Here is a 15,589-nt window from a genome sequence, read left to right as displayed (position 1 = left end):
CTGGCAGCACCGATTTACTTCAGAGAGGAGGATGGGCATTGAAGACACTTCATATGAAGTTTATCTTCACCTTGGCAAAAAATAGCCATTTGAGCTGTTCTTGCCTGGACTGCTCGATCAACTGGACATGCAGGACTGAACTTTGCTTGACAAAATGGTCCTCAGGCTCCTGCTTCACAGAGGAAACTGACAGACATTCAACAGGACACTGAGAGAAGTGACTGAGAGACTCTAGCCCTGTGGGCTGAAGACAAATGCCCCAACATTACAAAGGAACATTAGGTGACTGTTCAGGCTGCCAGCTGTCTCTGTCTACCCTGCAAAACTCCCGAAAGTTGCTTGCATCCTTCTCCCAGTTCTCAGGTAATATTAAATCCTTCTGATGTCTTTGATGTGGTTGAAGACTAGATAGTTATAATTTCCTCAGTTACAAGATAAGTTAGATATAAAACTTTAAACTCACAAATATAAGATAGATAGGATATCTTCTTTAATATTGTAACTATAATTCTTGCTTGATAATTGTTTTGTTATATGTAATTGTACTATGTAAAAGTTAAAACCTTCCTTAAAAAAAAAAAAAAAAAAAAGAAAAGGGGAAGTGCTGTGGATCTCTCTCTGTACAAATAAAATGCTGTTTGGCCAGTGGCTAGGCAGGAAGTATAGGCGGGACAAGAGAGAAGAGAATTCTGGGAAGTAGAAGGTTGGGGAGAGACACCGCCAGCCGCCGCCATGAGAAGCAACATGTAAAGACACTGGTAAGCCACACGCCATGTGGCAAAGTATAGATTAACAGAAATGGGTTAATTTAAGATAGAAAAGGTAGATAACAAGCAGCCTGCCACAGCCATACAGTTTATAAGCTATATAAGTTTCTGTGTGCTTTCTTGGTAGGGTCTGAGGGACTGTGGGACTGGCGGGTAAGAGAGATTTGTCCTGACTGGGCCAGGCAGGAAAACTCTAGCTACAATTAATAATAAAGTAACATTAAAAACTGAAACACATGATAGTATACAGTACAACAATACATTAAGATGATACTAAGTACATAAAGATATTGGATCTAGTCAAAATTTCAAGTCTGGCCCAGAGTAGTGACATTTGTTACCCTATCACTTGGAAGGCTGAGGAAGGAGAAATCCCAAATGTGAGAGAAGCTTGGACAGTGAAACCCTGTCTCAAAACAACATAGCCTAGCTTAGTGGGCTACCTATAACCCCAATACTCTGGAGGCTGAGGAAAGAGGATTAAAGTGAATGTGAGGCAAGCTATCAAGCAATAACCTCTGACTAAAGGTGTGTGGTTAAAATTCAACTTCTTCTACTATCTGCCCTGTAGTCAATTACTCCAACTACACTTTTGCCCCTCACAGCCCCAAAGAATCCCACTTCCAAATAGAACACTTGTTAACATTCACACACCGCTGCAGTCTTCCTACCTAGACAAGTTTGTACATTCTTTTCCTCTGCATGAAATTACTATTTCTCCTCTCTCCTCATCACTGAAGGTCCAGTTGTGCTGGATAGAGGCAGTACCTCCTTCCTCTGATCCTCAATGTCATTAGATTGGTATCTACCTTACATTGTCTGGTAATAGAGTTATGTGTGTATGTCATTTTCCTTACTAGGTTAAGAACCCTGCTGTGGATATCGCTCTGCATAAATAAAATGCTGATTGGCCAGTAGCCAGGCAGGACTTAGTATAGGTGGGACAAGGAGAGAAGAGAATTCTGAGAAGTGGAAGGCTGAGTCAGAGAGATGCTGCCAGCTGCCGCCCTGAATACCAACATGTAAAATACTGGTAAGCCATGAGACATGTGGCAAGGTATAAATTTATAGACTGGGTTAATTTAAGATGTAAGAACTAGACAGCTAGAAGCCTGAGCCATTAGGCCAAACAGTTTAAATAATATGAGTCTGTGTGTTTATTTCATAAGTGGGCTGTGGGACTGCGGGGGCTTGGTAGGAGCTGGGAAAAAAACTCTCCAGCTACAGACCCCAGTTAGCAATTTTGCTTTTAGATTTGAATAATCTCCACACAGTAACCTGGGTATATATTAATAGAAGACAGTCAACACTTCAATTATTTAGGAGTTTATTAATTCCCACCATACTGTAAGTCTCATTTGGTAGATTCAGCTTTTAAAACACCAAGAATAATCCACACAGTGCGGCACATGCCTTTAGTCCCAGCACTCGGGAGGCAGAGGCAGGTGGATCTCTGTGAGTTCGAGGCCTGCTTGGTTACTGAGTGAGTTCCAGGACAGCTAGGGCTTTTACAGAGAAACCCTGTCTCAAAAACAAAACAAAAATATCAAGAATAACTGTTCTTTTTTAGATAAGCACATCTAAATAGTTAAATTGAAGAAATCAATGTGCTTGCTCTAGAATCTTTATTATTAACTATTATCTAAAGAATTTATGTCCATTCATCAATATAGAGCCCCCTCCAAAGGCTAGATTTCTGAACAAGCACACACACACAAAAAAAAAAAAACTGTAAGATCATGGAATAGCTGATTTCATTTATTAAAACTCAAACAGTCATGCATAACACATAAAATCCTCTTTTTGGTCCTCTGTTCCTTTTTTCTCCCATCCTCTGCAGCCTACAAACTACCAAGTTAGGAATAAAGCAAGCACTCCCCAGCTTTGTGGCACTGGCATCTAGCAACAGCAAAGGGAGAGGGGCTCTAAGACAAGATCTGTGGAGTAGAGGTTGAAGACAAAGTCTGGCAAGGAAACAGGACCTTTAAGAGCTCCCAATCCAGCCTCATCTAGCCCCTCTATAACACACTGCATTGCACCATCTAAGTTTTTCCCACACTATAAAGCTCTTTCTTACCTCCCTGTTACTACATAAGCCAATTTAAAAAAAATAACTCTTTCTATACCTTCAAAATCACTATGTATCCTTTAAAATCTGGTCCCCTCCTCTGTGAAGACTTTACTAACCTCCTTTCAACTTAATCCCTCCCTCCTACTTTGAAAACTTCACACATGAACTACACACACACACACACACACACACAAATGTATTTCAATTACTTGGTAGTTTTGCACTCATAATCCTTTTAGGGTAAAGACAAAGTCGTATCTTCATATTCTGTCTGAACCTTGATCATTTTCCCTTAGCACCTCACTCACTATCTCTCTATCTACCCCACTAACTGTATCTATCCCAGACTGGCACAGATCCTGCTCAATATTAACTCAAAGCTAGGCTTGGAAGTTCACACCTGGAATCCCGGGAGGTGAGAAAGACTGCTGAGTTCCAGGTCAGTCTAGCATACAGTTAAGACTTTGTCTCTCCCCTCCCCCCCCAAAAAAAGCCAGGCAGTGGTGGGGCACACCTTTAATCCCAGCAGAGACAGGCAGATAATTCTTGAGTTCGAGGTTAGCCTGATCTACAGAGCAAGTTCTAGGATGGCCAGGGATACACAGAGAAACCCTGTCTCAAAAAAAAAAAACCACAAAAACAAAAAACCCTTTTTTTCTCACAAAATCAAAATCAAGTTTTCTAAAGAATTAAAGTATCGTTAAACAAGAGTCTTGTCACTCAACCCTTCAAGAAAAATACTCACAAAAACATAAACCCATGGATCTCAGTAGGCCTTCTCAAACAGCATGGATACTGGAAGGCTAGGATACAGCTGAGGCAAAGCACAAAGACACTGCCATCACCATGCACAGCAGTGGATTAAAGGTATAGCCTTTATTTCTTACTATTTCTAGTTACATTTTAAATGCTTTTACCAGTATCCTCTCTCACAACACACAAGTATTTAGTAAATAAGCTCTTACATCCTACCACAAGGTACAAACTATTGGAGATAAGCAAAAGTTTAAAACCAAGGACTGTCTAGAATTTACTTTTAACAACTACATAAGCCTATAATCCTAGAAAGCAGAAAAACTGAAAGATTTTACTGACAAAACTATGCCTAAAATCAAACATACCAACAATAGGTAAGCCTTGGAATAAATATTTTCGTTTCAAACTGCCTTAATTTTACATGAACTAAATCCAGATGTTTATTTCCCCATTTCCATAATCCCTTCCCTCTCAAAATAAAATAAAAAATCGATTCAAGTCTGTAAAAAAGCTGTTCATTGACACAAGAAACTCTATTACTCTTCTAACAACCCTTCTCTTCCTTTCCTAAGATTCCAAAGCACTACTCAATACTACTTCATGGAAACCCACAAAAACCTCCCCACTACTTGACCCAGTCAGCATCTTTTATTGCATATTTGTCCCATGCTGCATTTGGCATGGGAAAAGAAGACACAGGAGGATCCTTTCTAAAAACAACTATAATTACAAGAGCTACAAAGACAACAACAACTTTGAGACAAGAAAAGTATCATTATAAGGAAATCCAAGACATTTCTGTATAAAGGAAAAAAAAAAACAATTGTTTAATTGATGGTTCATCTCTTCACACAATTAAAATACAACACATAACTCAGTACCTAAAAACATACTCATCAAGAGGTCCATCCAACTGAGAGACTGTTTAAGCCAAATAATTCCATTCATCAATAGTACTTCAGACTAACTCATGAAATTTTCTATTTCACGTTATATGAAGGTAATAGAACTAGATTTCACGATGACCTCAAAAGGGTTTTTTTAAAAAGCCAACAAGACAACCTTCAACTATCTTTAGAGTCTCTTAACTTTGCCTCCTATTTTGGCCTTCATTCTCCCTCAGAAACTCAAGTTGAAATTTACCTGCCACTATGCACAGCCCTAAGAGGTGTGCCTTTAAGATGTGATTAGGCCATGAGGACCTAACCTTCATGAGTGGGTTCATGTCATTACTGTGAGAGTAGGTTAGTTAGCAAAGCAAAAGCTCTCATGTGTTCTTTACCATGTGATGCCCTCCACCATATCAAGACCTAGCAAGAAGGACCTCACAGAGGCCTGCACACTGATACTGGACTTCCCAGACTTGAGAACCATGAAAAGGAAATTTATTTCCTTTACCAATTATCCATTATGTGGTATTTTTTAAAAGAACAGAAAATAGATTAAGATACGTCTTCACACCATATATAAATATCAGATCGAAAGTGATCAATCAATCCTATGTGTAAGAGCTAAAACGATAAAACTTCTAGAAGACAAGTGTAAACTTGAATAAGCCAATGGTTTCTTAGATATGAGAGCACTAACAACCAATGGAAATGTGTTTACCAATATTAAGTACTGCTGTCTATCAAAGTCACCTGGGAGTTGTTTTGTTCTGCTCAGATTAAACCAGGACACATGAATTCGATCTGATTTGATTTACTGTGTCATCAGTGTTACTCACTACTGGGGAATTTTTCCCTATCACCTACAATGTCCGAACTTTAAAAAACAGATGAATATCCAAACAAAATGTAGTATGTCTATACGAGGTAAAAATTACTCCTTTATAAGAAAGAAGTATGGTTACTACAGCAGCAAGGATGGACCCTTCAAAGCATTATGCTAATGGACAGATACCTGAAGCAAAGATCATATGCTACAATTTTACTAACATGAAAAGCCCAGAACAGATACAATAGATTCCTGGTTGTGGTTGAGTAAGGAGAATGGGAATGACTATTATCAGATACAGAATTTCTTTGTAGGGGATGAAAAATGTTCTAGAATTAGGTAACAGTGATGGGCACATACATATTATGAATACACACCACTGAACACTTTGAAACAGTTAAGTTGTCGGCAATATGAATCGTGTTGCAATTAACAATTATAAAATTCTCCCTTGCCAGGTGGTAGTTGATACCACGCCTTTAATGCCAGCAAAAGGGAAGCAGAAGCAGGCAGATATCTTTGAGTTCAAGGCCAGCCTGGTTTAGAGTTCCAGGACAGCCAGAGCAACACAGAGAAAGCTTGTCTTGAGAAAAAATGAAATAAAAAAATAACAAAGAATTCTCTCTTAACTTAAAACTTGTAAACACAACATTTGCGGCATGCATGTACACACATGCAGAGAGGGGAGGGAGCATAAAGCCTCAAACCCCCTTTTCATGCTACCTTAGGACTAGTTAAGAGGTAATACTTTAAATTACCTTATAAATGAATAAAATAAATTTCTATAAACAAATACCTGAAGTGTATCAAAAATTTATCAATACTCTCTATATAAATACCCTTACTATTTACTTGTATAATTAAATTATATAGATATTTTTACATATTAGATGTTTCAAAATACAGCATTTCTTAAGCACTCAAAGATAGATAATTCTATGACCAGCAAGCTGTCGTGTTCTAAGTTATAGTCATATAAGGACCCATAATCAAATATACACAATCAAAATATAGCACCCGACCATATCCTGTGAGGACACCTGCAGAGCAAAGCTGCACATCTGTAGTAAGGAAAGTAGTAAAACATGCTTAACTTCCTCACCCACTACTTGAAAGAACTATCCTCGAGGTATATCTGGCCCCTAGGACTACTAGAGATTCTAGCACATTTCTAAGACTAGAATTTCCAGGTTTCAGAGAAAATTTCAACAATCTCCATCAACCCTTGGCATGAAATGAAGGTTCCAGATTTATTAATATTATTACTACCATCACTAGCTCTCCTAATCCTTACCTTGGATTTCATTCAGATTCCTTCCAAAATAATTATTTCATTTCTATCTGGTAAGTGTATTTCTCCTTTGTTATCTCAAACAAAAAAAAAAAAAAAAATCTCCCACACAGTTGTTCCCTTGAAGGTCAATGTAATCAGCACCTCCTTGGAGTAGAGCATAGAGGGATTCAATCATTTCAGATCTAGTTTTAGATCCCTACTTCATACTTAAAATTGTACTTCTCCTTTCAAGAACATCCTTCAAGATGTACATTTTAATACCTCCTTCCAATTAAAGAACCATAACCAAAAGTTTTGCTTGTTACAATGTTTCTCCCTCATCACCAACCAACTGAACTAAACCACACCTCTAAGAATTTCTGAGCCCTAAGAAACCCACAGCCACCCATGACCATGCATTACCATGACAATGTCTGTGCAATTTTACACCAGATATAAGTAAGCTGTCCTAGGAAAACCAATCCTAGACTGCTGAGGCAGATCTCTCGGCTGTTTCCACAGACTTCCTGGATTAGTGTTAGCCATAAAGGCAGATACATGCCTCTTCACTATTTACTCAACACCAGAGTGCTGCTGAGTATACTGTGAAGAGAAACAGGACAGGGAAATAAAAACTACAAAGAAAACTTTCACATAAATCCCACAAGTATGTCTGCTCTGACTACAGTTTAAGAAAATTACAAACTTTGTAAATGGTGGTAAATATGCTGGAGAGATAGATGGCTCAGTGGTTAGAGTGCTTACTTGGTGACCCATTTACATGGCATTTTCAGCTTAGACTCCACAAGAAAAAATATATGTGGTGAAATATTTAAAAAGAAGGAGAACTGGGCAGTGGTGGTGCACGCCTTTAATCCCAGCACTTGGGAGGCAGAGCCAGGTGGATCTCTGTGAGTTCGAGGCTAGCCTGATCTACAGAGTGAGTTCCAGGACAGCCAGGGCTGTTACACAGAGAAACCCTGTTTAAAAAAAAAAAAAAAAGAAAGAAAGAGAGAGAGAGAGAGAGATGCTTGCTTTTCAAAAGTGCTCTTTCAGTGGACTTGAGTTTAGTTCCCAGCACCCACGCCAGACAATTTACAACGGCAGCTTCAAAGGGATCCAAGGCCTCTGGCCTCTGTGGGCACTGCACTTATGTTCAGACCCAGACACATACACCTAAAAATAACTAATCTTTTTAAAATATTTGTATATCAAGTTCCTCCTGGAGCACCCTTTACTCCTAATATCCTTCCCAAAAGTATGTATTTTAGTCTTGGTACCTTTATATGCACAAAAACTGAGGATCCTTAAGAACCTTTTTGTGAGTTTTCTCTATCAATATTTAATGTCAGAAACTGAAATTGAGTAGTTTTAAATGTATTCATTTAGAAATAAAATCATTCATTGTATTAGCAGGTTTTATGAAAATTATATTTAAAATTTAGAAGACTAGCATTAGAACACTTTTCATAAGTCTTTACTATATGGATTGACAATAGAGTTAAGCTGTTACTGTTTGCCAATACATTCATTTGCAATAATCACACAGCACAAAGCCTCTAGAAAACTCTACTGTACAAGAATAGAGAAGGACAGTTGTATCTTAGGATATGTAACACTAAGTTTTGACCTCTAAAACTTGCCAAGGTTGTAGACTCCCAGGAGTCCTTGGTTGAGACCTAAAGAACTGCTGCCAACAAAGGGCAAAGACCAGGTCTGTAGTATGGGAGCAAATGAATACATCCATGCAAAAGAAACATGAATGACACAGACTTTATTGCACCTTCCACAGAAACTGGCTCAAACTGAGTAGAGAACCAAATGAAAATTACAGAACCAAGTTTCTGGAAGACAATCTGGGGAGTAATCCAAACAACTTTGGATTTGGTGATTACTCTTTAGATACAACACTAACGGCATAATCCAAGAGGAAGTGATGCTTAGACCAGTGGTAGTGGTTCTCACCCTTCCTAATGCTGCGACCCTTTAGTACAGTTCCTCGTGTTGTAGTGACCTCCAACCTTAAAATTATTTTCACTGCTATTTCATAACTGTAATTTTGCTACTGTTATAAATCATAAAATGAAGATCTGATATGCAGGCTATCTGATATGTGACCCCTGTCAAAGGGTCACTCAACCCCAGGGGCTGAGAACCACTCACTGGTCTAGACTATATACTGAAGCAAAAATTTTCTTTCTGAAAAAAACTGTCAAAAAAAAAAAAAAAAAAAAAAAAGGACTAGCCACAAAAATATTTGCAAAAGATGTGAGACAAGTCAATTATCCAAAATACACAAAAAATAAAAATAAAAAACAAAAGCCCCCTCCTAAAATTCAGTAAGAAAACAAAGAATCTGACTTTTAGGAAGAATCAAAGACTGTAACAGAAGAAACTTCATCAAAGACCTACAGATACCAACCAAGTATATGAAGAACTGTCATATAAGGCATGCTATGAACAGGATGAACCCTACCACCTACCTACAAAGAATAGTCAAATCCAGAATGAAGTAAAAATATCAAACACAAGACAAGATTCTCATTCATTACTAGTAGGAATAAAAAGTGATGAGGTGACTTTGGAAAATGGTTTAGCAGTTTCTCACAAAATAAAACATACTGTAACACATACAGAAAAATGCTGAAAAAGGTTAAAACATAATTGGCAAAATTTGGGCAGAACCAAGATATCCTTCAGTAGAATGAACCAATAATCCATGGCACATACAATGGAATATTATTCAGTGTTTAAAGAAAATGAGCTGTATTCAGCCATGGAAAGACAGGCTCATTTGAAGTGTATATTACTGGGTGAAAAGCCCAATGTGAAAAGGCTACCTACTGTATGCAAGATCCCAATCACATAGCTTTCTGAAAAAAGTAAAGCTATGAAGACAGTGAAAAATCAGAGGCTAAAGGGGTTTGGAAAACCACAAAGCATTTCAGGATAGTCAAATTAACCCTATACAACAATACAATAGTGGGTAGATGCATATATTGTCCAAACTTGTAGAATTACAAAAGCCAAGAGTGAATCCTAATGTGAACTGCTTGGTGATAGTGATATATTAAAAGGAGTTTATCGGGCTAGAGAGATGGCTCAGAGGTTAAGAGCACTGACTGCTCTTCCAGAGGTCCTGAGTTCAATTCCCAGCAACCACATGGTGGCTCACAACCATCTGTAATGAGATCTGATGCCCTCTTCTGTATATATAATAAATAAATTTTAAAAAAAGGGAGGGGTTAATCAATTATACAAATGTACCACTTTAGTCAACATTTTTGACAATATAGACACGTGGGAATGCAACTATATGGGAAATCTCTGACCCTTCCTATGAACTGAATACCACTCTAAGAAATACTCATCTTGCTGAACCTTAACATACTTCAACACTAGACTTGAGCTCAATGCTCAGTCCACCTCTTCCTGAATGTGACCTTGTAGAGAAAAAAATACCTCTCACATGAAGTTATTAAAAGGATAGAACTAGATAATAAATGTAAGGTATCCTGCATATAATAAATCCAAGAATATTCATCAAAAAAAAAAAAAATCAATGGTGGCACATGCCCATAATCCTAGCACTTGAGAAGTAGAGGTAAGAGGACCAGGAATTTTAGGTTATCATCAGCTACACAGTGAGTTTGAGGCTAGCCTGGTCTACATGGGACCCTGTTTCAAAAAATATTAATAAATAAAACTAGGCATAAGCCCAAAAGCTATACACTAGCTACCTACAAATATATGAGAAATCCTCAGCATTATGACAAAATCCAGCAAATCAAAATCTGAATATAATTTTTAATGCAAAAGTTTAGGTTCATCGATATAACTTTTTTAATGAATTCATTAGTTAAAATTAACAGAACAATTCTTCATGAAAAGAACAATATACACAATGAACATAGAAAACTCTAAAAGGTCATATTCAAAATTCCAATTCTCTAGAAAAATAAAGCACTTCAACTGGGAACACAATGAGACAGAACACAAAGTAACGGAAATGCCACTTTCGACACCAAAAGAACAGGAAGAGCAAATACTAAACCTTTACTTTCAAAGGAGGTAGGACTCCAACCTCTTCCCAAGAAACCTTTATACTGTTTCTTACCTATTTGATTTTTCAAAAGCAGTAACATTAAACACTTTGAAACTAAAAATAAACATGCAACTTTCTATGAATTGTGGTAAACTTTCATTTTAATATTCTAAATGATGGACAAAGTCAAAGTAAAAAACTAAAGCAAAACTTTAGGGCCTGGTGCCACAGGCCTATAATCACGATACACAGAAAGCTGAGGCTGGAGGAACACAAGTTCAAGGTCTGCTTGGGCTGTAAAGAAAACTAAAGGTCATCCTGTCTCAAGAACAAAAATAAGAAAAGGGCAGTGTATATACAGCTCAGTGGTAGAGCACTTGCCCAGCATGTATAAGACCCTAGATTCAATCCCTATTATTGTAAATTAAATCAATTTTAATAACCAGAATTTTTTGATAACTAGAATTTTTAATGAGATTATTTTAAAACATCAATATATTTCATGTAAATGCTTTGCAAGCAATCGTGGAAGTACATGCTTGTCATCAGTCCCATCTCTCAGGAGGCAGAGGCAAGATTCTGAGTTCAAGGCCAACCTGGGCTACATAGATTTCCAGGCCAACTTAAGTATGCAAAACATAAGAAAATAGCCAAGTCACTATGAAGTACTTCATTTCTCCCTTACACTTCTAAACTAAAAGACACTTTAAAATTATCTATATAAAGAAATATATAATAAAGCTAAACAACACAATTCTCCAGTTATATTATTAAGCACTTCTTAAATACAATCACTTTTAAAAAATGTTTTAGAATTCATTTGGTAATTACAAACCCAACAGCTAAAAAGGATGAATGATCTCTTACTGTGAGGTTTCCATGTTTATGGGGGAAAAAAAAGTTTTCTCTTTTGTCGGGCAGTGGTTTAATCCCAGCACTCAAGAGGCAGAGGCAGGCAGAGGCCAGCCTGGTCTACAAATCAAGTTCCTGGACAGCCAGGGCCACACAGAGAAACCCACGTCTTGAAAAAAACAAAAACAAAAAACAAAAAAAGGAGGTTGGCCTTCAGTCTACTTGAGTTCCATATCATCAGATCAAAGTCATTTGGTAGGAAACAAGTTGTATCTGAACCACACACATTTTTTTTCTTCATTATTCCCTAACAACTGTTTACACAGCATTTACATCATAGCAGGTTTAAGTAATGAGGAGACACTGTAAGATGTACAGGAAGATGTGTAGGTTGCATGCAAACACTGCACTTTATACAAAAGACTTGAACAGCTGTAGATTCGGGTGGGGAGATGGCTGTGTCTAAAAATTTAAGGGTTGTGCTCTTCTATCTTGATTACAAATAGTCACAGAAGCCTGAAATTAAATGGAAAATCATACTTATTTTTCAAGTTTAAAGACCCTTCACACTAGGAACATTAGTAAATACTTTTATGCACTAATACTTATAAGCCAAAAAACAATAAACATACACTGTAGTATGAATTGACTCATAATTTATGGACAATAATCACTTCTTAATATGGAAGATACTGTCAAGGAAGTACACAAAAGCCACCTCCACATGCTAAAGGATTTATAGAAATAGTAAATTACTAGGCATATTTTTGCTAAATGCTACCATTTTAAAAATGAAATTGTTCCCACTCAGTTCAAAGAAGCAGACATTAGTAGTTGAGGATATTAAGAAGCCTAAGAGAACTAAGCTTTCAAAATTAAGAAAAGTTTTTTAAAGGGGCAAAAATTACTTAATCTGATGCATTTCTTTACTATATATTACATAGCCTGAAGTTCATGGCATTGACACCGAAAATTGTCTGTGGATAACTTTTCAAAGCAGGCTGAAGTGGGAAGGGAGGGTTGTAAACCAATCATTAGAGATTTTACTAAAATATTAGTGAGAAGCAGTTTTACAATAAAGGGAAAAAAGTATCATTGTTTTAAGGCCTCATTAAGAAGACACAGAGGCACCTTATTATTAATACACTAGTATTAAAACATTAGTAAGTATATTCAAGCTCTAAAACTATGGGAGTTTGTAAACACAGCTGTAGTAGAGAGAAAGTATAGATGTAAGGTTATTGTTAAAGACCAACCAGTTCAAATCTCTAGTACTATTACAAAAGGTCACTAACTTGATAAAACCACAACCTTTACTTCTGACTTCTACCCATCCTAGCAACACTTTAGAATCATTGCAGCAACTGAAGATGCATCCTTTATAAAGAATGTTTCAATGCTGTATCTGTTGTTATAATTGATCATAAGTAAGAGAAAAACATTTCACATATGCCCAAGTATCTTCTGCCCTCTCCACACCAAAAAAACAGAAACAAATGAAAAACCACAAACATAGCATTAAAACTAACAGTAGGATTTTGCATAGACCAGGAGGGCTGAGGCAGAAGGATGGTCTCAAGTTCAAAGCCAGCTTGGGCTACACAGCCAAATTTGAGACAAGCCTGGAACTGGAAGGAGGGAGAAGAAATGAGTCCGTGGGTAGTCTTTCCAAAGAATGTAAACAGAAACGTCTACTCCAATTATTACATTTTCAAAACCCATTTGTAATTTATTCACACTATCCTAAAGAATGTTTACAAACGTCACCATTTTAAATCACTCTCTAAACAGGGAAAGACAGTTGAACAGCAGCCTGTATGAGGATCACAGCCAACCAAGATGAAGAGTTTTATAAAAACTTTTTCACAGCTAGGGAACAAATCACAATGAATAATAGGTCTGTCTGTGGCAATAACTTGTTCTAACAGCACTTCATAAGCAATGTATCTTAGAAGAATTCACGTGTGTGTGTGTGTGTGTGTGTGTGTGTGTGACAAACCTCACAGCCAAAGTCCAAATGAAAAACAGGATTCCTTACAGTGAATTGTGTGTGTGTGTGTGTGTGTGTGTGTGTGTGTGTGTGTGTGTGTGTAGTACAAACCTCACAGCCAGCGTCCAAATGAAAAACAAGATTCCTTACAGTGAATTCCCTTTCAGGACAAGCTCCCTCTTGCTTCACAGGGCAAAGCAACTTTCATGTATGATGAAAGTCAGTTCAGCTAATGTGTCCGAGAGTCATTTAAAGAGAGAATTTACTATCGTTGACTATATCTCTATTTTCTTCCCTGAAACGTTCCACGGACTCAAGGATAGAGTGATCCACTGAGCTTTGTACCCTGAGGCAAATGAGCAGCAAGAAAAAGGAGGTGGTTTTACAGGTGGATCGCGGGTTAGAAAACAATTGGGAGGAGTTTGTTCTATTAACTGTACCTAAATTAGTGCTGGAGTAATACTATGCCGCTCAAGCAACCGTAGTTATCAAAAAATACAACCAGCATGAATTAAAATGTTTCCACACCTGATTATTTGTACCTAAATTTACTAATCCATTTCTAATCCCAACACTTCACACTCAAGCTTCCAAATTCAAACCGCCAATGTTAACAGTTCCAGGAACCCATACCCAAACCAGTAAAGCCCTTTTCCATATCCCCATATGAATTAAAAAAGGGAAAGGTCGGACATGTACAACTCACCCAACTTTAAAGCTCAAGACAGTATAACGATGGCAAATAAAAAGAGTAACTTCCCACAAAGCTTTCCCCACACCAGCCCGAGTCCCTTTGTTTCTACTCCCCGCAAATATAAGTGGAATAAAAGCCGAGTGCCTGGGTACAATATTGAAGGAAGGAGGTGACATAAAGTCAAAGGAACTTAATGGAAGCTAGAGAGGCAAAGATAACCCAAAGGGGAGATAGAAAAGTAGGAAAGGAAACCCAAAAGGAATGGGAGGAAAACCTAGGAAAGATGCGGGAACCGCCTCGAGGGCTGCGGAGTGACAGGAATCTGGGCCCACCAGGCAGATTTCGTACGGAAACGCGAAAACCGGGGGAACAATGGGGCGCCGAGTCCCGGAGCTAGCGGGGAGCCAGTGAGCCGAGGGCGGCGAGGAGGGACGGGACGGGTGGGAAGGCAGGGCAAAAGCTGCAGTAGCTGGGAGAGGAGTTCGGGTGAGGAACTGGGTGGGAGGCAAGCCGGTGGGGCGCGCTGGGGCATGGAGGCGCCTGGAGCCGGGAGGAGAGGGTCTCGGGGGATCTCCGGGGGAGAGGACGGCTTGTCACGCCGCTTTCTCTTCTGAGAGTCGAGCTGAGGCCGTTAGAGGCAGGGGTGATGGAAGCGGAAAAGAACACAGCCCGACGAGACGCAGGGAGGAAAAAGGCAGCTCCAGAGGGAGAGGAAGGAGATGGAGAGGGGGCAGGAGGGGGCTTCACTCACAGTCCAGGTGCTTTTTCTTGGGGCCCATGATCTCGTGGGTCGTGGCCTTGCATACTGTCTTGGAGACCGCCGAGCCAGTGACACTGTGCTGGGCCGCGGTGATTCGGTCCGTCAGGCTCTGGCCAGACATCTCTGCGGCTCGTCCGCCACCCCTTCCGCCCGGCAGCCGGCGGGGCCCGGGACCCCCACCCCGCAAGCGCCCGAGGGTCCCCACCCCCCACCGCACCCCCTACCCCCACCGGCTCCCGGCCCGCCTGCCGGCCTGGGGCGGGGCTCAGGGCCGCGCGCCGCCACCCGCCCGCAGAGCCCCGGCTCGCGTGCCCCCCGCGGGCTCCCACACCCAGTCGGGGCACTCCCGGGCCCCGCGCCTCAGCCTCAGCCCACCCCTGCCCTGGTCAGCTGGAACCCGGTCGGGCAAGAGGGACAGGCAGCTGCAGGAAAATGGCGGCGCCAGGCTCCTCCTCGGAGCTTTCCGGGCTGCCCCTGCGTCACGTGACTCGGGTCCCGCCCCCTCCCGCCCCCCCCCCCCAGCTCCCTTCCTCCCGCCCCCTTTTCCCTTCCCTTTCCTCTCCGGCGCGCCCCCCTCCCTCGCTCGGGCGAGGGACGAGCGGGGCGGCGCCCGCGCGCTACGTGGTGGAACCCGCCCGGCGGGCGCAACAGGAGGCCGGCCGGCG

At 39.9% G+C, this 15,589-nt stretch overlaps 1 protein-coding gene across 20 annotated transcripts in view; it reads right to left on the bottom strand.

Annotated features, from left to right (window-relative positions):
• Window positions 1-15,404, bottom strand: part of Picalm (phosphatidylinositol binding clathrin assembly protein) — a 94,954-nt gene extending 79,550 nt beyond the window's left edge. For 12 of the 20 annotated variants that reach the window (XM_036186257.1, XM_036186283.1, XM_036186267.1 and 9 more), the window contains exon 1: window positions 14,916-15,134. In XM_036186257.1, the coding sequence (XP_036042150.1) occupies window positions 14,916-15,045 (130 nt within the window). In that variant the 5' untranslated portion in view covers window positions 15,046-15,134. Of the gene's footprint in view, window positions 1-14,915 lie in introns of all 20 variants that reach the window. The other 8 variants (XM_036186315.1, XM_036186331.1, XM_036186323.1 and 5 more) reach the window with 2 other exon arrangements.
• Window positions 15,405-15,589: the final 185 nt, after the last annotated feature.

The sequence above is a fragment of the Onychomys torridus genome, chromosome 1, assembly GCF_903995425.1.
Source record: "Onychomys torridus chromosome 1, mOncTor1.1, whole genome shotgun sequence".
NCBI lineage: Eukaryota > Metazoa > Chordata > Mammalia > Rodentia > Cricetidae > Onychomys > Onychomys torridus.
This window is presented reverse-complemented; position numbering and strand designations above follow the sequence as displayed.